Source organism: Amblyomma mixtum, chromosome 1 (genome assembly GCF_055824585.1).
Source record: "Amblyomma mixtum isolate Tamu chromosome 1, ASM5582458v1, whole genome shotgun sequence".
Lineage (NCBI taxonomy): Eukaryota > Metazoa > Arthropoda > Arachnida > Ixodida > Ixodidae > Amblyomma > Amblyomma mixtum.
The window spans coordinates 255,008,514-255,032,943 of record NC_143012.1 but is presented as its reverse complement, the minus strand read 5'-3'; the positions used below and the strand labels follow the sequence as shown (position 1 = coordinate 255,032,943).

The 24,430-nt window shown below is 45.8% G+C and overlaps 1 protein-coding gene across 10 annotated transcripts in view; it reads right to left on the bottom strand.

Annotated features, from left to right (window-relative positions):
- The window catches only part of LOC149371494 (cleavage and polyadenylation specificity factor subunit 6-like), a 104,489-nt gene extending 83,729 nt beyond the window's left edge, over positions 1-20,760 (bottom strand). For 7 of the 10 annotated variants that reach the window (XM_089565729.1, XM_089565733.1, XM_089565727.1 and 4 more), the window contains exons 1-8: positions 20,624-20,759; positions 19,964-20,047; positions 18,231-18,311; positions 7,774-7,877; positions 4,625-4,690; positions 3,608-3,696; positions 549-635; positions 385-414 (exon numbers count right to left, since the gene is read on the bottom strand). In XM_089565729.1, coding sequence (XP_089421855.1) covers positions 385-414; positions 549-635; positions 3,608-3,696; positions 4,625-4,690; positions 7,774-7,877; positions 18,231-18,311; positions 19,964-20,047; positions 20,624-20,683 — 601 coding nt within the window. In that variant the 5' untranslated portion in view covers positions 20,684-20,759. Of the gene's footprint in view, positions 1-384; positions 415-548; positions 636-3,607; positions 3,697-4,624; positions 4,691-7,773; positions 7,878-18,230; positions 18,315-19,963; positions 20,048-20,623 lie in introns of those variants that run through there. The other 3 variants (XM_089565728.1, XM_089565731.1, XM_089565737.1) reach the window with 3 other exon arrangements.
- Between the last annotated feature and the right edge of the window lie 3,670 nt (positions 20,761-24,430).

Sequence of the window (24,430 nt, the reverse complement as noted above, 5' to 3'; positions counted from 1 at the left end):
ACAGGAAGCCCACTCCAAAGCTACACCCATGAGTGGCCTGATATGTGGCCTGATATATGCCCAAGCCGAAGCTCAAAACTAGGCCAATCTTTTAGTGCAGAAAAAAAAGATCAGTGTATGCCCTTTCCGAATTTCGTAATGTTGACACAACAAACAGGTTTTCAAAACAAAAGGCTTTCTGTTTTAGGGTCAGGCAGTAGACAACCAAATGTTTTTCGCAATGTGTTCATGCTACCATGACAGTCGTGCACTGCCACAGCAACCACTTGGAAAGCCCATCTGGTTGAACACGCCGATTTTTCAGATCCGATCCACTCATAACAGGAAAATTCTTTCCAGCAAAGTACTCACAGAGGAGTCGCAAGAGTAACAAGAGCAACTTACGTTCACCTCGCCCTTTGCCGTCATAGCCACCTACACGAGGCAGAAAAAAAAAAAAGAGAAAGGAATGGGGCTCAGAGCGAGGTGAAACCAAGAGAGCTAGAGCAGCAGTCACAAAAATGGCACAAAAAGCCACAGAGAAGAGAAAGAAGAAGGGCAATAAGCACCTGAGTTGCGATCGTACTTTCCCATGTACCGATCCATGCGGCGTTCTCCACGGTAGAACTCGTCATACTCCCGCGACTGTGACGAAGCTACGCGAAAAGCAAACATGGAGGCAACACAATGAAAGTGTCAATCACTCTTTCTCTACACCAAAGCTAGCAACATACATTCACCACAGCTCAATGAAGCAAAGATGATTTTGGAAAATACACCTCTCTCTAACTAGGATGCACACAATATAATTAGTACTCAAACAACACATCTTCCCCGAGATATAAAGGCTTTTTCAATGGACATAGCCCTAAGCTTGTAGCTTTAAAGGCTTCCAGTATATAATGTGAATTCACATTCAGTTGAATGTGAAGATGATTCGGGAATTTGTTCCCCCTGGTCAGACTGTTAACCAGCACTTTTATTTGAAAGTTTTAAGACAACTGCGAGAGGATGTGCGGACGAAACGCTTGGAACTTTGGCGATCAGGCGATTGGTCCCTTCATCAAGACAACGCCCCCGCACACACGGCCTTACGAGCGACCCACTATTTGGCCTCTCAGGGATGGCCTGTCATTCCCCACCCTCCTCACAACTAGCCCTGTGAGACTTTTTTCCCTTCCCGAGAATGAAGAAAAATCTAAAAGGGAAGCGTTTTGGTAATGTGTAGGCAGTAAAAACAGCTTCGCAAAGGCCGCTGGACGATATCAAAGTTGAAGTGTTCCAGAGATGCTTCAAACGGTGGGAAAAAAAGACGTCCTTTTTAGTGGAGAGTACTTTGAAGGTGACTAAGGAATTTTGCACAAAAGTTAATAAAGTTTTTATACAAAAAATGCGTTTTTTTTTTTGGGGGGGGGGGGGGGGGGGGGGGGGTCTGCCCTCTCACATACACCTAGATCTTAAGAGTTGCAGGGATTACTAAAATATAAGGCCACCCAGCTAAACAGAAGAGTGCAGCTGAAGAACTATTACGCCCTGACTGCCCTTCAAGCACAGATACTACGATGTCAGCCGTAACCAGACAGACAACGCACAATTGCTCGTGCATACAGAATATGATGAAGCTTCTCACTCAAGACGTTGATGACAAGTACGCAATCAAATGTTTTCACAATGCTTAGAATAGAAACTAGAGTCTCCTGTAATTAGCAAACAAAAACTAGTCCTATGAACAGCTGCAATATTTTGTTTCCACTAAATGTTACTTGATTGCACTGTTTACTATAAGGACTACAGTTCAATGGAATGGGAACACTTAGTGGTTTACTAATTAATGCACATCCCAGAAATCCTATCGCATACTATGTTTCGAGAAGCAATTTCTCCAACCATGCATGCATAGTGAGCAATAAACAAGGGATTAGCACTCGTCAAAGACCTTGTTATAAACTCATGAATATCCTGAAGCTGCTGAGCTACTCCAGTGCTTTTAGTCCCACTTCGCTGACCTGTAAGGTCACACAGTGTTGAGCACCGCCCCCAAGCTCAACTGAAGCTTTGGCACGCCCGTGGCTATTTACTGTCTAAAAGGTGACAAATCAATTACTACTACAACTACCACTATTAACCAACTGAGGCACTATGTGCACATAAAAAATCTCTTAGTACACGCAGCAGTGTGTCACATCTAACAGCAATTTCTTTGATTCAGGCGATTACAGTAACATAACCCAAATGGGGTGTTTTTTTACGCGTACATGTGAACATGGTAGACAAAATTTCTCTAAACAATGAGCTTGGTAAACATCCTCTGCCATTTTCGTGCAGACAGATGTGGCCACAAGTAACATTTCTTTCTTCAAAAACTTTATTATATGAGGGGTTTAATGCCCCAAAGCGACTCAGGCTATGAGGGATGTATGTCATAGTGAAGGGCTCCAGAATAGGGTTCTTTAACACACACTGACATTGTGCAGTACACGCACGCGCCTCTAACACCACGCCTCCATCAAAATGTGGCTGCCGTGGCCGGGATCAAACCCACGTCTTTTGGGTCAGCAGCCGAGCACCATAACCAATGAACCACTGCAACGGCCGCTTCTAAGAAACCCACCATTCACGTTTTGCATTGCAAAACTAATTAAATGGCTTTACGAAGATCTGGATATACTACTTAAACACGGAATTATTTGTTATGGATCGAAATAAGAAGCAAGGTAAATTACATTTACTCCATAGAGCCGACATCATGTGCAAGCTTTGCCAGAGAGAACGCAAGGCAGGTTAATAAATGTAGGGGTGTGCGAATATTCGAAATTTTCGAATATAATTCGAATATTATATTTTCAGTATTCGTATTCGATTCGAAATCCAAGTATTTGTGTTGTTTCGAATATTCGATACGACGCGAATATTTGTATGTAGCCGAATGTTCTATTGTGAGCACCGGCGTTCATTTCGGTCCGCAAGTCCTATCGACAGAGACATAACATGGCGGCGCCCAGAGCAATGCGTAACGTTGGGCCACGCAGTAGCTGACTGCGCTGGTGAGCTTCTTTGTGCGAAGCTGGTATGGTCAGAGCTGTGCACGAAATACCTCGCAATACGAGCCAGCTCAGTGCCAATTGAGAGGGCATTATCTGTGGCTGGAGAAGTCGTTTCAGCTAGAAGGGAACTACTACTTTTGCTTGACCATGTGGAGCAGCCGGTTTTCCTTCACGACAACCTTTTATGTTCATCCCAGCAACGCGCTTTTGTGATTATGGCAAGCTAGCCTTGATCAATGCTGTGTACTAGCCATCTTCTCTGATATTTCCACTCTTCTAAGAACAATGTTCGAGACTGACACTTTTTGAGCAGACACACCCACCTTTTGTGCTCATTTCATCACTGATAGGTGAACTGTGATGTTCTTGGCTGCTCAAATAAATGTTTTGTAGTGGTTGAATGCGTCTGTCCTTGATTATTCGATATTCGGAACCAAGTATTCGTATTCGATTCGTATTAGAAAAATTTGATATTCGCACACCCCTAATAAACTGTCTTCCAGTACAGAAGCCAGAGAGAGAAAAAAAAAAGTTTGGATAAAAGTTTACACAACAAGACACGCAAAAATCTGAATACCACGTACATTGGCTGGGTTTGCGGCTTTGCATTTCAAAGTGATTCAAGTGCTGACGACTGCACGTCGTAACCACTGGGTTCTGACCATGAAGCTCCCTATTACGAGAAAAGGGGTGGGGAGTGGGGGGAAGGAAACAAACGAAAAAATCAGCACAAGTAAAGCATGGTATCTTTTCCAGGCGTAAAAGCACACACACAATGACACCTCTTAAAATAGTTTCTGTGCACAGTGTAGGCATCAGACCACCACAGCACCTGACCAGGCCTTAACCCCTCCTTTACACAGTGCCTGGCTGCCAAGCTGGAATTTTTATGCGAGTGACATAACGAAAAATGTTATGGTATTTGGAGTGTTACTCCTGAAGCGACATATGAGCTAAGAGGGATGTCGCAGTAGAAGGCTAGGGAATAGCTTAGACCACCTGGGTGGGGATTATTAAAATGCACCAACAGCACACGGGTGTTTTTGTACTTCACCGCTGTTGAAATGCGGCTGCTCCAACAGGGATAAAACCTGTGATCAGTAGCGAAACATCAAAGTCACCGCGCAACCATGGCTAGTTAATGCAAAATAGCCAGTTAAGCCCCAAATATTTGTCAATTGACACTCACTACCATGCCATCTTAAAGAAAAACCAATGCAGTTGTTTAGCATCGGGACATTTTATCCACTTCAGTATGCGCCCATCGTTGGAGCCCCAAATACAGAGAAAACAGCCGCGTGACAACAGGCGAGCCGCCTTTCCTGTCTGGTCCCCTTGGCTGAAACTGCACCTACCATGGCATGAACTAGAGCAACGTCACCGAGAAAGCAGTGTTTAAAGTTTGTTATTTGGAGCAAGAGAATGCACCTAGATCAAGTCATGGACATTTGGACACCCCAGAACAAATACGGGACCAGGCTCAAGCACTATCAAGCACATCATTAGCAGTGTGGCAAAGGGTTCCGTAGCATGCAGCGATTGGCATAATTAATCCTTTCCCCACACATGCGGTTACCCCAGCGGGAATAACTTGTACTTACTTTTTAGGCAGCTTTTCCATGACAGCTCGGACTGCACTATCCGATCCCAAAGTCACAATGCAGAATCTGGCCAAACCAAGCATTCTTTTTTTACTACACATGAACAAGATGTTACAGGGAAAGCCACCAAGACCACACCACCTTGTGGCGTAGTCGCAGAAAAATCAAAACAAGGATGCACCGTTTTTTTTTTTACACAGGCAAAAACAAACAAAGAAAAGCAAGCCCGCAAGAAAGCACTGCTTGACAACCGTTGGAGCAAGTGCCATAACTGTGCTGTGTTTAGTTCACATACACAAGCGACGGTCATTACAAAGCTTCAAGATTTTTGTGTTTCCATCCCCTGTAGAGTCCTCTGTGAACATGCTACAAGAATCAAAACGATGCCACGGGGTACAGAAAAATTTCTGGGAGTTACAGCTCCCCATGTGTGGAGCTCACAAATGCGCGTTAGATTGAAAGAAGTATGTTAACAGGTCTCCTAGCCTTAACACAAAGAGAACACAAAAAGTAAAAGCACAGGAATGGCTCAGACAAAGTTCAAGGCATTAAGTCCCCAATCACACGTTACTTCAGTCCGGCAAGAACAAAATGGCATTAAATTCACGTTAAATAACATGAACAGCAGAGTTGCCCGAAATGTTGCTCCCATAAACAGCAGCACATCTGTACGCACACTGTCTTGAGCAAAATAACTTCAAACAAATAAAGAAGTAGACATGCAAGTTTTCAGCTTCCAACAATATACAGAATTACTGACTAGTGAGCTGCAGCAAATGTTGCTGCTACATGAGCAATATATTGGCAACATGCCTGACTGACACGGCACTGTTCTGTCGCAATTCAAACAGACTAGCACCAATCCCTGTAAACTGGTATGGTAACAGTGCAGGTGTCGACGCTACCAGGGTGGTATTCCGCTTGTAAATTATAGCACATCGTAGCACATGCTGCGTTGATGACAGAACTGGACACAGATTTCGACATAGCAAATACCGTGCCTCCTGAAGTGTCTGAAGGCACGAATATTAAAGAAGACACCTGCTTAGTCACAAAGATTTGAGGAGTGCGACCAACAACCATTGGCTGGAACAAATGTACATAGGTTGTAAGCTAACCCAATTTAAAAAGAAACAAGGCGCCTTCAAAAAATGACCGCGATCGCTCACTCACTAAGGCGTATCTTAAATTGCATGTGAGGCAATAGAAGGCAACAGCAAAGTCGCAGGTTATTATTTTTTGTCATTTCTCTTTTTTGTTTGTGCTGCGTTTGTCAAACTTGAGCCCTTGTTAAAAAAACTGCCACCAACCAACCTGTCCAATACCTGTCCAGCTACATAAGCATGCTTGCTATACTGGTGATCACCTTCCTACAGCAGACATGCCAATCACAACTGTGCTAAATGTTTTGTCAAGTGAAGAATCCAGATGCCCATTTTTCTGGAGACCAGTTTAGGCTCAGCAGATAGCCATCTGGTTCGTCATACCGGCCCAAAAAAGCAATCTGATTAGGCTTGGTTGTTAACCTGCAACAGTTCCAGCACCAGACTTGATATCTCGGTGAACAATGCCATCTAAATGCACCTTTTCCTGGAGTCCAGTTTAGGCCTAGCAGTGGGGCCTAGCAGTTAGGCCTAGCAGTTAGGCCTAGCAGTGGGGCACAAAATCTGAAACTGATTAGGCTTCACCAGATTTCCAGCACCAGATTTTATTCCTTCATATATGACACAGCCTAGATGCATCTTTCTCTGCAGGTCTGTTTTAGGTTCACCAGTAGGGCCTTGAAGGTAGTTCAACCAGTCGAAAAAGCCAAGCAGCAGCACAACCTCTGCCACTGCCTTGCAATTGGCACGATTGTGCCTCAAACTGTGCCAGAGTCACACACTGTGCAAGATCTTCAGAAGGAACAGCTCCAGTCTCCTCAAAGCGTCTGTTATTGCTGTTCAGTGTGCACTGACATAAGTGCATACTATACCACCTAACGAATTCGCAGCATCTGGCCCGGTCAAAAACCGCACTACATTTAACCCTCAAGCACATCTGTTCCAGCAAATGGCGTCTGTAGTTAGTGATTAGACCAATACACCATGACAACAGAAGGCGCATCCAGTGCACAATCTGCAGCATGCTCTACACACACACACACGCACACAAGAAAAATAATAGAATGTGCCCCGACCATCGAAGGCTTTGCAACGGGGCATAAGATAAACAAGAACTTCTCTTTAATCAATACGCGTGCTCTGCTGAGTATCTCCACTCAATCTGTTGGCATATAAAATGGCCTCCAAGTCCATCAGCCAACGAGAACAAATCGTTATGAGTATGGGAGGTATCACAAAGGTTGGGCAATTCCACAAATAAATGAAGGAGACATTTCATTCTATGGCTAGACGCCCTACAGTACAACGTTCAATGTTACGGATGCACAGCAATTAGAAAAGGCGTACAACAACAAGAGAAAAAAAACCTACGTCAGAAGAAAAAGGAAATGTAAAACCCTGCCACGTTAAAGAGGGATGACACTGTTTACAAATAAAACAGCCGAAACAAAGGCGCCATGCTGCATCAGTTACAAGGCCGGCAGCATCAAAACCTCAAACACTGTCTGGAATTAGTTTTTTTTTGCTACAATTTGTCAGTCTTTGGCATCGGTTGAAACATGCACAAAGGAAAACAAAAACTGTCTGTGCCTGCCGAGTTAAAAAAAAAAATGGAGCCTTCTGCATTTTGAAACACTGCCTGCCAATGTATGTAAACCGTTAACAATACAGCCTTTGCACTGCCTCGCGTTGCAAGAAACGTTTCACTCGGATTTCACGCGTTACACGACAGCCAATCTCGAAAGGTTTTCCTCAATTCGCAAACATTCGGTGCAGCTCTCGGAGATTCGTCCACCACACTACAAGTCACCGTCCGCGAGCAAACAAAATGCGAGTAGCGAACCGAACAGGAGGCCTCCGGTGCACGTGCGGCCGAAGCATAACGTCGGCTAAACTTCTCTGCGTGAGAAAAATTCGGAGTTGGCAGGGCGTACAGTCCAGAGGAGAAGAAGAAGAAACAGCAGCAGCACACTACACAGCAACAAGTAAGTTCCAGAGAGGATGCGGAACTTTTTCTTTTGGCACATTGGAAAAAAAAATCCTTACCCCTTTGACTGGCCATTGGCTCTGTTCTCAAAAAACTTGATGTCTAACACATCGTTGACCCCGACGGCGCTTATGGCGTCGGTGACGTCTTGGTCCGTAGTCCACTAGAAATGGTGGTCAAGCAGTAAGGGTCAGAGGCACCGCAGGGGGACAACCGTGCGCCGGTCTGTGCACGCACACCGGTGGTCTCCCATGCGCTGTGACAAACCTTCTCATAAAGCAGAGAGAGTGGGCGTCAAAGCTTCACCACGGCACGACACACATGAATGACCGTGCACAGTCCTGGCCCCCACAGGGCAAAGGCAGTTCCATCAACGTTGTTTCCACACCACAAGCAGAAAGTATATGCAGCAAAATGTCACGCAACATACTCGAGGGCCGTGCCAGTGCTGGTGAACCTAACACTGGGCATTTTAATACATGCCCCCACATTTATGAACGTTCACTCTGAACCTCTCCACCTGTTTGGGAATTTGTTACAACACCCAACATGGAGATAGCACGCTTGACATAAATGCTGTGTGCAGATTGAAAAAGAGCAACAAAAAAAGATGCTGCATCGTGAGTGAGAAGTTCACTAATCATAATAAAAATTCCTCATCTTACAATACACACATTTCGATAAACACAAGGGCAAATCTACGGTACCATGCACAAAGGGTTCATTAATACCTCAAATGCCCCCGGTTGGGGCATTACATGAGGGGCATGACAGCCACTGGCGAAGCTCTGAAGTATAAAATAAAATCCAAATAAAAGGTGCAGAACACTCTGTGCATCACAGAAACACCGGAAGCAGTGTTGCAAGCATGTTTGCCATTAAAACCTAAAAACTACAATGTGTCGCACCCAAACCGTTCTGGACGCAGTGGCCACACAAACACAAAACTTGCAGAAACCTCTCGCCATCATTAATGGGAGGGCCGTTATGAATCACGAGAGCAAGCACACAACAAACCGTTGACAAAAAAATGAAAGCGAATTCTTGTGACATGCATGTCGCAAGTACCAATACGCTATTAACCAGGTCAGCTGATGCCTCGCAATGTCACGAAGGTTCATGTAAGATCAAAACCCCACAGGTAAACCCTTGCTGTCTAAACGCACCGTAGGTGGCATAAGAGCCGCTCAACATTTTACGAGATGGCCGTGACATTATGTAAATGGTTACAAGGAGCATACAGGTATGTGACACCAGTGCAGTGCGCGACCGAAGCTATGCTACACTTCAATCCAGCTGTTCACAGGTGAACTGCGAAATGTTCTTCCGAGAGGTCTTCTGCTGGTCAAACAGCCACGTTAAATGCGACATCAGCCACAGAATCCACCACCAGACATTACATTAAAAAAAATTTAACGACAGCCCGGAATGGTCGTAACACAACGGCAGCCTTCATGTGCCTGCGTTAAGAGACAATAATGAATGAAGCAAACAAACGCTCACAAGCTCATTCCTGAAAGAACTAAGACCACACATATTGGTGGCTGCCTAATATTTCGAAACATTGTGCAACAAATGTTCTAATGGTTAACACAACTATGAACTCATAGAGACAAAACATGCGATATATACTGGATGCCTAGAGTGTAACTCAACTATCTCACCATTGTCCATTCTCGCAGTGAAGCTCAAGACTTTGAATGCACTCTTGCAACATTGTTCTCTTGAACATAGTCCCGTTAACGATTTCGTTACACAATACTGACTTGCCTTCTATACCATCAGAAGTTGCACCTGCCCTCGCCCTTCTTCCAACTCTTCAATGTCCACTCCACCAGTGGTATGCCACACACTCCTAACTGCTAGCAGGCTATGTCAAATAATGGCAGAATACAATAACAAGAAGTAACTGCTGCACATACTCATTCTCCAAAGGAAACGTCGACGAAAAGAATAAACTTCAAAATAATGTCACAACACAAGAGGTTTAATCAGATTCTGACACTGTCAGAATAATTTGTTTGCATAATTTGTTTGCATACTTTCCTCATGACTATTTCTTGCTTTTGCTCTGGCCATTTGTTTTTAAATAACATAGCTGCTATGTACCAGTGTGTTGATATCAGCGTTACAAGCAAATAAAGTAAGGATTTCAGGTCCCCACTGGTCGAGCCAGAACAAATGCCCTGCTCTATTAACCACGAATGGAATTGGAATGAAGCACCATGAAAAAGCATTTACAAGGACCAACAACCGTAAGATTACAGTCAGCCCCAAAAGATTACAGACCATGTAAGCACACACTAAATGTTAACACTGTGCCACCTCCAAGAACAGCACCAGCTGCCAAGGCATGCTTTCAGTGCAGGTGCAACTTTTCATCAGCTTGCCGAATTCTGCTTGACACTCCTTAAATTCCGATGTCACTTCCAGGCACCGTTTCAAACCTGGCATTACACATTTTTTACCAAGACGAAGTGATGGGCACTGCCACCCTTAAGAATGTTTTCTGCTCAGTTCATGACGTCCTACACAGTGCTACGGGAATTTCAGCAACCATTCAGGCTTAAATTTCATAAGATCTTGCAAGCTGCACTCTAACTGGCTACTTTAATAAAAGCAGTACGTTGTGAAGAAAAAAAAAACAGTGAACAGAACTTTCCTCGTAGAAGGGAAGGCAAACAATCATATGCTGAATATGCACAGAAGAATAGGCATGCTGAATAGGCATGAAAATATTTTTTAACATGCAAAGCACAGGATGCGTGATAAGACAAGATGTATGACCTTTACAAGTACCAACATGAGAAATTTAATACAGAAAAGCCGCAGTGAAAAAGAGCACGAAACAACTGCGTACGCTTTTCAAGTATGGTGCAGAATGTCATCAGCTAAGTGAATGGTGAGGCTGAAAGATAGCAGCGTTTACTGCAAATCAACCTGTTCGACAGGCCAATAAATGTCCCACGAGAACTTCGGACGCAGCAGCAGCAGCCCCTGAACGGCACACCCGTAAAGATGTGACGCTGCTGAGCAGAAGCACCACAATGCCAGCACAAAAAGACGATGTCTCGACAACAGGCATGTGCTTAGGTGCATGCCAATTGAGCATGTGCTCACATGGTCCATAAAGTTTTGCGGCCAAGTGCAAATGTCTATCCTGCCTCATTCAGCAGCAGTGCAGAACTGCTAAAGAGCAGTGTGCCATTAAACAGGAGCTTCACAACTCAATGGACACACGGGTCTTCAAAAGAGCCGATCGCATGTGGAAGCAATGTAAACAGAACTCTTGGACTGCACAAAGGAAAGAGCTGAAGTTTTATTAAGCCACCTGCTCTGACTGCCAACACACATGCTGAGAGAGCTGTCTACAGCAGTGGGTGCACGCAAAGCAAAATAATGGGGAATGCAAATGCCACTACCAAAGGGATAGTCCTTTAATGCTGTACGTACACACAAAAAAGGATGACAACACTGCAAAAATGATATGCAAAATCCATATCATCGTGCGTGGGCCATGGCACGCGGCTGGAGACACTAATCAAACCTGGCCAAGCACAGAAAACAAAATGAAAAACATTTCATCCTTCCCACAAAAGTGGGACAAAAAAAAAAAATTATTTCACGACTACTACCTACATGTTGATGCGTGTTAGCATAATGTTATAAGGTTATATTGACTGCTGCTTTGAAAATTTTATATTAAAGAATGGTAAATTTGCGTTATATGCCACAATGGCTAGTGCCTTGGTGTCCAGATACAGTCGACGACCGAAAATTCGGACGCCTGATTTTTCGGACATGCTTGATTATTCGGACTTTTTCGCGGCACCGCGACATGGCCCATAGAGCCAATGTGTAAGAGCGCTTGAAATTTCGGACGCACCGCAACTGACCACTCGATTTTTCGGACCTCGTTCGCACTCGCCGCCAGTACCCAAGCCGCCATATAATGTGTACAGTGGAACCTCATTAATTCAAACTGCAGGAGAGATCGAAAACTTGATCAAACAAAATGAAATTCAAGCTAAAAGGGAGCCTCTTAACTTGCGACGCTGAAATTCTGCGCGAGTCGGCACATTGCGCTTGCGTGTTTTCGAATTCGTACTGTCCTTGAATGTCTTCCGCCGCACGAACTTGAACCGTAGTCTGAGTTCACGGAACTCATCTGTGCCGAGTCTTTAGTCCCGAACACGGAACGCGAATACGATCGCGGAGGAGGCTACGCGCACGCCGTGGCCTCCGCGATCGAAGCGCGCGGCGCGCCGCCCGATCTTATCGCGCCGCCGGATCTTATCGCGGCCGCGATCTGCTCCGGCGCTGCGCTGTTCGCGGAGACCACGCGCGCGCACCGGATGGCGCCGTGATCATTATCACCAACATTTTTCTCGGTCGCGATTTTCCGCTGTTCACATCGGCATCAGTATCGCCAGCTCCAGCCTTTCGTGGCATGTCAGCATGCGTGTTAGCGCGTTCGCCGTGATAGTGGCTTTCGCGTGCGAAGGGCGGGAAATTCGACGTGGCCGAGAAGTGCGTCCGATGATGGTGCAACCAGAAGAGAAACACAAGCTGCAAAAAGCGCGCTTTCCGAGTCAAGCCGTGCGAGTTTCCTGAACTGGAAGAAGAGCTGCTCCTCTATGTGGTGGAATTTCGGAACAACGGCTACGCGTTGACAGCGGACATGCTGCGCGGCTTCTTTTGGCATGAGCGTGCACCAGAGCACAGCACCAGCTCAGGAGTCTAAATACTTCGCGAGTGACGATTGAACGTAGAATAAATGTCGCTCATTCCCTGGTTGGTGTGTTTTTACTTAAAAAAATTTTTTTTTTCGCATATCACGTGTATGGGCCGCACCCCGAAAATTGGCCCCCGAATCTGGAAAAAAAAAAGTGCGGCCCTTATACGCGTTTATACGGTATTTCGCGCGGCGAAATATAGTAATGAGGAGCTTTAGAATGTGTGCAATACAATTGGCCGCTTTCTCCGGCATAGTGGTAATAAGTTCATGATTTTTTCGGTGAAATTTGATTTTCCGGACTGCCCGATTTTTCGGTCGTTTTCGCGGCCCCTAGAGAGTCCGAAAAATCGGTCGTCGACTGTACTGGAGTCTACCCTGGCGACACAAACAGATATGTGCAACGCGAGCTTCAGTAACTTCACATGATCCAGCTCATCTGCCTGACCAGATGGAGCTAAGAATGTACGTTGAAGTTTTCATGCCACAACTAAAGCTTTATGCATGCACTGACCTGTCCCCAAAGCTGCTCCCTGCAAGCAGCCTAAAAGCACTACTGTGGTGATTTATCCCCTCCCCACCACCAAAGGCCAAATGCAACAAAATTTGTCATTCAGTAAAAGGTCTTCTTCTAGTAGTACGTCGAGAGAGTGCCAAAAACAAAGGGTGACAATCACAACAGAAGCGCGTGATCCAGGGATCGCTCACAAAAACCACCGTTTTTTTTTTCAAGCTGAACCCGGAAAAAGGCGGCCTTTACGAAGAGCCAGAAAGGACGTAAAAATGGGCGCACTCAGAACCACTTGGGCCCTACAGTTTGTGGCTTTTTGGCGGCTTACTGCTGCACGCTGAAACCCCAGTTTGATGGGCACACTCTACAAACGTGTATGGTGAGTGACGCAAACACCGACTGCATGAATCTACAAGACCGCTAACGAACGCCTGCCAACCAGGACCACTTTTTTGTTTTGTGGTCTCCGCTTTCTCCTTCGGTCACTGACCAGAGATTTCGCTGCTAGCAGAGCTTCTCCGAGAACCGTTTTTTTGCCGCAAATAGCCAAAACCGATGTGAAGTTTAAATTAATTCTGTCCAAGCCAGGCAAGGACCCCACCACAACGCTATGTGAAAGAAAATAAAACTGCTGAATGCTGCCCAAAGCTCGCTATTTGCCGTACTTCGAAAACGCATGCAGCATGCGCATTCATATGCGGCATGGGCATCCATATCGCCGGTGGTTACACAGCGCTTCAACATGATAACCTCACAAAAAATTTCGAAACAATTTTTCATAGTAGCGAAGTGCAGAACACTGTTGCAGTTAGCTTTACGACGCATCCAACATATAAAAAGGCATTCAGTCGAAGTAAAATTTCATTGCAGTTGGCCTTTAAAGAGCAATATGCCACTTATGACATGACATTGTAACTGTATATTACTCAGTTGTGTTGCAACAGTTCAGCAAGCACACAGATCCAGAAGTAAAAGCAGCACAATATTCCTTTGAGAGACTAATGTAGCGTGCACTATTTCATGCAGTCAACAAGAGTACACAAGAGATATCCTGATGTCGCTACCAGGCTGTACCATGTAACAAATTTACAAGCTTTATGCCCACCCCTCCCTATTTTGACTGAAGACATGTAGGTAGAAGCATGAAGCATGAGCATCAGCATGCAACTACCACTTTATTTTTCTGTGAACAGAAACGCATGGTAACCCTTAAGGGACAAAACAGAGCCATCCCCAGTATTCCTTCCCCTATCCCCCATCCCATTTCATAAAAAAAAAAGCACTTAAATGCCTGTAGCTTTTGCCTGTGACAAGGCAACAGTAATTGCTTCAAGCAGAGCTTTTAAAGGGACACTGAGGAGAAATTGAAGTTGACTTGCATCGACAGAATACCAGCTCCTGATTACAAAAACGCCATTCATACTGACAACAAAGCTCTTGTAACGTAGAAAAGAGCAAGAACCAAAATACAGGTATCGCCGCCACAGGCCAAACTCGCAAGTACAAGTGTGATGACATCATAAGACAAAACAGTGTTGCTAGAACCAATAGTTCTAGCAACACTAGGACACGAGATGCCATGAATCACTGAGGTGCAGCAAATGCATGCGCAAATCTCCTTGACGTCGCCAGATGGCGCCACGTACCCGACAGCTATGCGCGCTCCTGCAGCGCTGGGACCAATCAGCGCCTGCTCACAGCGGTATGGGGGCTCCCGGTATTCCGCTAACAGTAACAAGGTACACGGTATGCTAAAGGTGTCTATTTGCAAGAACTTCGTTGACGACTTCGAGAACGGGTACCATTGTAAAGCTGGCAAAATGCCGGTGCAAACGTAAACAAAGCGACGGCCGCAAAAGCCGATAGATGCCTTCAACGTGCGGCCGGCGGTAGCTTTCTTTTCGGCTGCTGCTGGGCCGCACTGCTTGCCGCCAGAAATCACGGAGTCTGCGTTACGTCATGTGCACGTCATGTTTCACGTCACTTAGTCCTGTGTCGTCATAGGAGAATCCCAAGTTTGAATAAGAGCGGCGGGAAAAACTTTTTCAACTTCGAATCCAAATTTCTTAGAAATAAATGCATCTTTCGCTGCCGGCCAAGTGGCAACAAAGCCATGACATGCCGAACTATCGGATTTTATTATAAAAAAAAAATATGAATAGAGCTCTCCTCAGTGTCCCTTTAAAATTTGACAAGACTGTGCAATGCTCTGCTCACTCAAGAGATCTGCCAGCAGTTCTTTATATCAAGGCTACCAGCAAGCCACATGCATTATTAACTAAACGACAGTTTAAGCGCACCTTTACTACAGCTTTAGCGCAGCCCTTAGAGGTACATATCTACTGCTGATGAATGGTTTGTTAGATTAGCAGCACCTAGGCTACTTTTCGCGGTAACCTCGCAAGATAAAAAAAAGGAAGTTATTAAAGCTGAGGTACAAACTTTACTACGCAATTAACACATATAGGAAGGCACAACAATAATGGTGTTAATCTCACATTAACTGCAGAGGAAAAGGAGACTGCATGCTATAGAAGTTCTGCAACCAGTTTTCTGTTTGACAAGCTCCACATTGCATCAAGGTGGATATAGCAATAAAGTGGCACACTTTTAACACAATCAGCTGCCACATCCGCCATTGGCACACAACGCAGATGACTACAGCTTGAGAGTAAGACTACTGGAGACAGCTTATGCAATATCTGCCATATAGAACTAAATCTCGGCACGCTATATCACCTCAACTTCAAAAAACAAGCTCACCAGGGGTTGCTGGCACATTGGTACAGTTTCACATATGGGGGGCACCAAAGAGCAACAATTTGATTTCATGTTCTTCTTTTTACAGTCTTTACCAAAGACAGACTGGTTCTGATTTACACAAATTTTTTTAAATAAAGAATCAAAAAATGAGGGGAGGGGGGCTTTAATTTTGTTTTTTTAGACTGGAAAAGGTGCAGGCAAGGTACAGTCGGGGACAAAAGTCTCCGGACCATGTGTTCCTCTAACAAAGCCGATAGCTTTGTTGTTGGTCGGCGGCTGGAGACCACACTTGTGGAGGTAAAAGCTAAATTTTTGTTCTTTCATCTCCACAAGTGCGGTCTCCAGCCGCTGTCTCAGAATAGAGCTATAAGCTTCGATTGAGGAAGACGTGGTCCGAAGACTTTTGTCCCCGACTGTACATTTTATCACTGAAATGGGCTATTTAGTGAACAGGAGTGTAGAAAATGGATTGGGTAGTGAAAGCTAAGTGCGCTCACAATCAGAAGTGAGCAAGTAAGTGGACTCAAAAACCATGTTTTCATTTTTGGAAGCCTTCTGCTTTTCACAACGCACCGCCCAGCACCTCCAGAAAATATGCCGAGGTGATCAAGGACGTCAAATGTGTTGTGTGTGCCAAACATTGTGTTTATAAATAAATGCCATCAGCCCACGTCCACCACTCACTTTTTTTTTTTTGCACTGCAAATGATGACAATTTGACAAGAAGGTCGAACGATTATGCCCCAGTAAGTTCTAAGAAATACTAATGCTAAGACTGCTAAGAATGTCTTCAAATAAGATAAATGCGTAGAATTAGGGGGTTTCTTTAAGGTGACATATGAATAACAGAATGCAAAGCACAAAAAGCCTAAAACTTATATATATGTCATTAGTAATGTCACCCCATTCATTACGATTGGATATAACTCGAGCACAATACGAAAAGCTTCCCTTAAAGAAGACCCTCCAACCAGGGTACTGACTATCATGACGTCGTAGCAAACTGCCTCAAACCTGCTGCACCTGACAACTGTGATGGCAAGTGCACGGCGATTGACCGCAATTTTATGCGGACAAGTCAATGTCACAGGTTGAGTAGCCTGCTCTGAGGGGCAGCTGCATCTTCCATCTTGTCTCGAGTTGTATGCAACTACAGCGAGTTTGTAACTCCTGATTTAATGCCTCAAATTTGTAGCAGTGACACAAATGATGTTTCTAGACTACGAAAGCATCTGTCAGTACCGAAATATCGAAAGTCAAACACATTGCCCAATGATTCAAGTGGGCTTAACTGAGTTTCTATTCCCACCAACAACACTGAAAGCCCACTATGGGCCCTGTTTAGGAAAGTAGGCTTCAGAAACTAGCCTCTATTAGCTACTGGCATGGAGCGCAAGGCACCACGTAATGTGTGGCGCCAAACATCAGCCTTTTTCCAACCCTAGCGACTGTCTCATTGCCAAAGGGTACACTAGCACCAAGAACACTTCGGCACACAGTGGCCAAGGTCCAGTTTTACCCACAGTCAGGGTCTCCACTGGTCATACAGCTTAGGCACAGAATGAATGCTCGGCGCACAAGGCACCAGCCAAGTGTCTTGTGCACGCATCTGGATGAAAACAAAATGCTGGAAACAGACACGATGTGTTCTAGTTTACGAACAGCCCTGCGTCAGCCATCTCTGAGCAGAGGAAACAGCTCCCTATGACCGTGTTCATACCCTGCAGCAAACAGTACAACCTTTTCCAGCACACTGCTCGTGAGCACACACTCGATCCTCTACCTCTCCTGACTGCACACTCATTATCAAACAAATGCCGAGCTGCTGAGTAGCTATGTATTTTTTACAACATACAAGAAGCACAATGTAGTAACAACTACTGCAGGCCGAGAACTGCTTGCATGGCAAAATGCGACAGGTCATTGGCACTAGAACCGAACAGAGATTTTAATGATTAATGCTGCATTGTGCTTTCACAGAGAACAATAGAGCGATTAAAACGTCAACCCAATAGAGTCTACACTGTATTTGGTGAAACACTACCAATTATTTTTAGTACTAGGTGTTTACCAGTATATTATAAAGAAAATATAGAAAAGAATAAAATAAAGCTCCAGATATTATTTACAGCTCCCTGCATATTTCATCATGACACAGACAGGTTTCAAGGGATCATGAGTAGCTGCATTTGATCAAAGCATTAAGCACACATTCAGCAAAGGCTACTGACTCGCTGGTACACACAACACAGTGTCAGACAAATTCTTAAAAAACACTGTTGTTTCTTTATGATCACAAAACAGTAGAAAGCAAGACTTGAAAGCATGTACAATCGCGACAAACAATCACTGTTTCACTGCCAAAAAAAAAAGGGGCAAAGTTCATACAGCAAAGCAGAACTTGAGCACCAATGTACATTAGGCCATATTCATCTCGTAAAGAGCACTGAAAAAATTTGCTAAATCAATTGCCAACAACTTCACAAGAATTTGTCTTCACATCTTACCCAGGTCAGGTTTCCAATGTACAGTGCGACGCGCTTGGAAGGGTGGCTGTTCCCCTGGGACTGGTTGCCAATCCCAGACACCTGTAAAAGAGAAACTATATCAGTCGCAACTTCGCTACAGACCCCTCTTTCACACATTGATAAGCAGCAAGTGTCAAAACAGAGCCAAATGCTGAGTACATGCAAAAAGAATGCATTTGAACACATATTGATATGATGGAAAAAGTACACACACACATCCTATGTTTTTTTCTGGCTAGAGACTGCACAAGTGTACATAGCAATGCATAGCGAAATTTCCTGCCAAAGGGCAAGCAAGATGAATTACAGTACAGTAGCTATGACTATTTAACAACACAAAATGGCTGCTTTTAGAATTTACAAGTACAATACTATTCACATATTTCTCTTCCTTTTTCACTGCATTGGCAACACATTGCTAACACTAAAGCTACCAAGATGGTCTGACCTTCCAGGCCTAATTAGGTTCATCAAGCTTAGAGGTGGTAAGTGAATACTTCCTCCTGCATCAACAATAAAATATTAAACCAGAGCAATGGCTTGCAACGTGAACATTTCAGCAGAGGTCTGCCTAGTTAGGTGGTGAATTAGAAAAAAGCCATTCCAACCAAAGGCTCATGAGAGAACCGACGTTTCAGTGCCGAATGGCTGCACTCCATGCAATAATAAAATAAAAACTGGACACAGAGACTGGCATTGCAGGATTGCTGCAATGCAATCAATGCATACAGCCAAATCCTACTACAATAAAAACAAGGGACTTGTGAAAATTATCGCTGTTGTAACACTTTCGTAGCTACGAAATCAGTAACAAAGAAATCAACCTCGCCGTACATGAACCCATTTTATTTCCAAAAACTGATGAGCACTGGTTACTTGTTGAAAATGTTTTTCAGCTGACTGGTAAAGATCTTTTTGAGCCAGAAAAATTCTTCAGTTGAATGCACACTCGTTAAGGCAGTTTGCATTTTAGGACCTTTATCACATTAAGTCAAGCCGAGAAGTCAACAGCAATGAATAATACTACACTGTAGCAACAATTTTGTTGGAAGACGCCAGGGCATTCAAGAGCCCCGTGGTTGCTAGTTTGTTCTAATCTGTCCATGTGATCGCAAGGCATACAGTTTTATGGGTGCCAGTGCATGCGAATCAGAGCCATGGAGGCATCCACAAAGAACAGCCACCTTCACTCACTTCATGGTGACAGAAAAATATTTACGGGTGCACTGGCTCCCAAGGACTGTCTACAGAATAACGTGACACTCGAGAGAAAAATCCGACCAATAATGAGTCAATCTAACCTTCCTGGACAATCACTGTAAATTCAAGACAATCAGGACAATAACGTTATTTACGGAAAATAGGCGGAAATTGCTAGGTAGATGTGTAGACCAAGTTATGCTTGTGTAATCAGCGGCTTTTCTGTGCAAACTGGGCATCTCGAATACTTCAAGTCGTGGCAATAGATATTGAAATTGCAGGAACACGCCTCGGAGTAAATGCGGCTGCTAAGTTCGGCTCGAGACAACTAGGCCTGCAAATAAATCCTTTACCACTCACGTTTGCTCAACGCTGAAAACCGGCCGAACATCTGCTAACGCAATTTTCTTCTTTCCCTTCTATTTCCCGGATACAGGGTGCGTTGCCTCTCCACAGACCGGCGCAGCTGCCAAGCATGGCTGCGCGAAAAATACTGCGCTCGCCGGACATACCTCATCAGCGTTGCCATCGCTGGACGGCGCAGCAATGACGTCGTCGTAGAGGTCCACGTTCGCATCATGCTCATTGTAACCTTCCTGGTAAAACAAAACAAAAAAACAAACTTAGGACAAACGGTTGTACCGCATCCTGTGAACCGCCAACGCAACGCCATGCTCTACCGCAGGGGAAAAAAAAACAACCCGAAAACATGGACACGCACAACGAAGGTGCCATGCAAATCAACGTCAAACCTGACGTTTGACATAAACTGCATCCCATACTTCTTTACTCCCTCTTAGCTGAGAGTGTGCACAGCCTCAAGGCCCGGCGCGCACCTTCACCCGGCACCATCTTTGCATGCCACGCAACGGCTGCCGCCAAAGCGCGCATTTCTCCAGCAGTTTATACGCTTCAGCGCAGCTACGCGAAATATCTAGACCAGCAAGGCAAGCCAGTACATGCAAAAGCGGCCATTAGTAACATAACATAGGCAATTTTTTTTTCTCTCCCTACCCGGTGTCCGGTTAAAACAATAGAACCGAAGCGACGCGACTCTTGAACTGCGCATCAGTATTCACTGCGGCAGAGGCGCAGAGCTAGCTTTTGACTTGGCGCTTTGCAGGGTCGAAGTTTTCGTTCCGCTAAGTTAATTACACAAAAATGGGGCTTGCCTGGTTGAAATCTTGCTCCAAGTCGTCGGCGTACAAATCAATATCCACGCCGTCGGCCATTTTGTCCGCCTTTCTCGCCGGAATGAACGTTGTGAATCGCTGAAAATCGCGGCGCCACGCTTGCTCTTGCGGTCAATGGAAGAACTACATGCACGCAAAAAATCCTGGTAGACGTTTGCACATCCGCGTGCACCCCAAGGAAACAATTAAAACTGCAATAAATTCAGGCTCCCTCCTCACCGACACAAGTCTTGCCTCGTAAAAAACTGTATCAGTGTCATTGATAAATAAATGGTCGTGATCCATTTCGTCCACTTTCCTCAACGGAACGTCGTATGTGCAAATATGAATATGAATACTATAGCTATACTACAGGATCGAATACGAATAGTCTAGCTAAAAACCGAATCTAATATGATCCTAAAAGTGAGATAATCGAAACGATTACGAATCGAATATTTTTACGAATATTCGCTACTTGTACGAATAATCGATAAATCATATCGTCAGAAAATGCGAAGCGCTGCTTTCGCAGTTAAAACTTTATCTGTTAAAAGACGCAACACTTTCTCCATTTGCGGGGTCGCAAGTTAAAGCCACTGTATTAACTATATACTATAGGAAAGTACATTTTGCTGTTGATAACGGAAGATAATAACACCCACATATCAGTGCATGAGACGGGCGACAGCTACGTATGAGGCTTGACCTCCGAGGTCAGGCTCAAAAGCCAGGTTTGCTGAACATGCCTGGGCCGTGCCGTATCATCCAATCTATCAGGCCATGTATGGGGATTATGAATACCGCCACGCGAATGGGTCGAGCACCGAGGCGCTCAATCCTCCATCCTGCTACATCCCGCTCATGCCGGTCGCGGTAGCATGATGCGTGGTGAGTATGGTCCCTGTTTTTGGAATATTCACGGAAGGAGGAGAAGTAAACTTTATTGAAGAAGAGGTTTTAGGCACGGGTCGGGGTGGTGTTCCCCTTCCCGCTGTGGGCTCCTCCTCTAGGTCGGACGCCAGATGGCCGACCGACGATGTCGTTCGGCGGCCTCTTCGGCCCGCTCCGTAACTCTGAGTTGAACTTCCGGGTCCGAGCTGAGCAGCGCGGCCTCCCACTGCGATTGGGTACGGATTGGGCAGAGAGCTGTAGACTCTTCGATGGCTTGTCTTGATTACGTGAGTACAGGGTGTGTGGTGTGACTGCCTTTTAGCGCCCGCAGAGAGAACAGACGGGGCTGAACTGCTCTAAGAACCTTTTGGAGTACATGTACGGATTAAAGAAAGTGTCCGTTTGGAGCTGCCGCCAACTGGCTTGTGTTTTACTTAGAGATCTATGGGGTTCTGGGAAGATTTGTCTTTCTTTCTTGAAATGGGTTGTAATTTTTTTGTAGGATTGCACTCGCTGCTTGGCCGACCTGAGCTTGGGGTAGCGCAGCTCCCGGTTAATAACGAATTTTCCGACAGCGCCGCCTCATTTCCAGGATGGTCCGAATGGGCGGGTACCCAGATCAACGTGATCAGGCGGGTGTCGGAGATTGTTTTGTAAGATTTTGGTGGCTGTGGAGTGGGCCCTTCCTTTGGCAAAATTTCGAATTGAAGTTTTAGAGTCGCTGGTTATGCGTTTTTCAGTGATGGAGGTAATGGCTAAAGGTATGGCGGCTTCTTCGGCCTTCTCCGGGAATTACGTTTTAACACGATGGCGTTCGGCGTCGGCAACGTTGGCCGTGAACGAAAAATCCCAGGAGCATTAATGAATAAAGCCGAGTAGGAAATTGGTCAGGTTGGGGAATCGAACCAGGGCCTCCGGAGTGCGAGACGAGCACGCTAACCACTCCGCCATGCCACCTTTTGTTGCGAAAGCAACACTAAGCGAGTCGCCGAGCCATTTCGCGGAGCTAACGAAAGGCCATACTGCGCATGCGCGAGGAGCAGTAACGTCACACGGCTCACAGCTCGCGCGCCGCCGCCTTCGCTGCGCGGGTGACTCAAGCGTGGCCCGCATGGAGCGTTTTTCCGGGCGATCCGTCGGCGTCGAGGCATCGGAGCGTTTTTTTGCCGCCGGAGAGGACGTTTTTATGCGAAGCATATTAACGTAGGTTTCGGGCCTTCGCGCGACGCCCGGCGGTGGCCACCATTGACCTTCAAGTAGGTCACGTGACATGACGTCACGTGATGACGTCACACCGGCTGCAGATGGGGCCTCATATCGCGCCGTCGGACGTCGCCCGGCGGAGGCCTCCACGGTTCGGTTCGCGCCGTCGCGCGCGACGCGGCGGCGGCGCCACCATCGCTGCATCACGTGATATGTGATGTCACGCCAGGGATGAGGCGGCGCGCGCCCGCCGTCGCGTCAGTCTCTGTGCCCGCAACCGCGCCAGCGTCTTTGGGCCGGGCGTGTATGCGGTCAAGATGCCTCCAAACGCTAAGGACATGCTTCGCATCCACTGGGCTTAACCTTGATAAGCGTCCAATTTTTTTTTTCCAAATCGTCGTGTTCTGTCGAAACAGAAAAAAACGTCGGCGCCGACGCCGGGAGAGGGCAGCAACAGAGGGCCAATGAGAGCCGGAGCGGGCGTCACGTGACTCTGGACGAAGCCACGCCGGCCGAGAGAGACGCGCTCGCGAGCTCTCTCTGGCACTGTAGCTTGACCACCAAAACTGCGTCGTGCTTCCCGGAAAGACGGGCGTTTGGCGCTCCGAGAGTACCGAGTTCTTGGGCTTCGGGTTTCTCGACCGAAACGGCCGAGCAGCGTGTTCTCTTTCTGAGGAGTCGCTTTTAGCTGGCCGCGCCGTCCCTCAGGGTATCAACATGTATCAGGGGCACGCGTAAACGGTAGCGCCATCTAGTGACAAGACGCCAAAGCACATCAACGCGTTGAAGAAATTTTTTATCCGTAATTACTGATAACTACGATGGGTGCATTGCGAGCCTTTTTTCGTTCCAAGAAGAAAACTGCAAATGGATGAAAATGTAGCAAGTGACTAAAAGCTAGACAACTGCTTCACCAGGTGTCGTTCTTGCGAGGTAAACACACTGTATTTAGTTAGGCCTAAGAGCTTCAAAATCGCCAAATTATCTGAAAAACAAGGGCTAGTTATCGCTTATACCTCTACGCGTGGGCGAGCTGTGCGAAGTAAAAGCGAACCGCTACCATTTTAGCGAGCTATCACGTCGAAGAATACAGCGGTGACGTGTATTTATTCCGATGTGGGCTAAACCACTGCCATTTTTTTTTCTTTATTGCCAATCCGCCAAGCCAGCGTGTTTTACTTTTAACTTATATTGAAATGCGGTCGCCGCGGCTGGGATACGATACCGCCACCCCGTGGTCAGCATTCGAATTCCGCAACCACTCAGTCCTCTCGCAGCGTGCACATACGTATAATTACGGTAGCCAGTGCGCACCCGGCGCAGTCCGCAGGGCTCACAGTATGGCTGAATTTTTTTTTTAGAAGATTACTCTAAGCCGGTATATAGTCCACATCGGGTGCATTGTCCGCACCCGGTATAAGGTGCTGCGCTTGTCTTTTCATGTTATATACTGGTTGATGCTAAAAAAAGAAAATGCTCTACTCCGCACGTATACATAGTCCGCAAAGCCTATTAAGCATGTCTACCCTCGCCTCGTTGATATTAACACTGTGGTTCGCGAGCAAAAGTGTCCATAATAAAGAATCATGAAGAAAAACAAAAATAAATATTCAGAAAAACAAACCTTTATGATTTGGGACTGCTTCAGTGCGTATAGTGGCTGTCAGTGAAGTTAAAACACGGCAATCTCGGAAGTTCGAGGTGTATTAC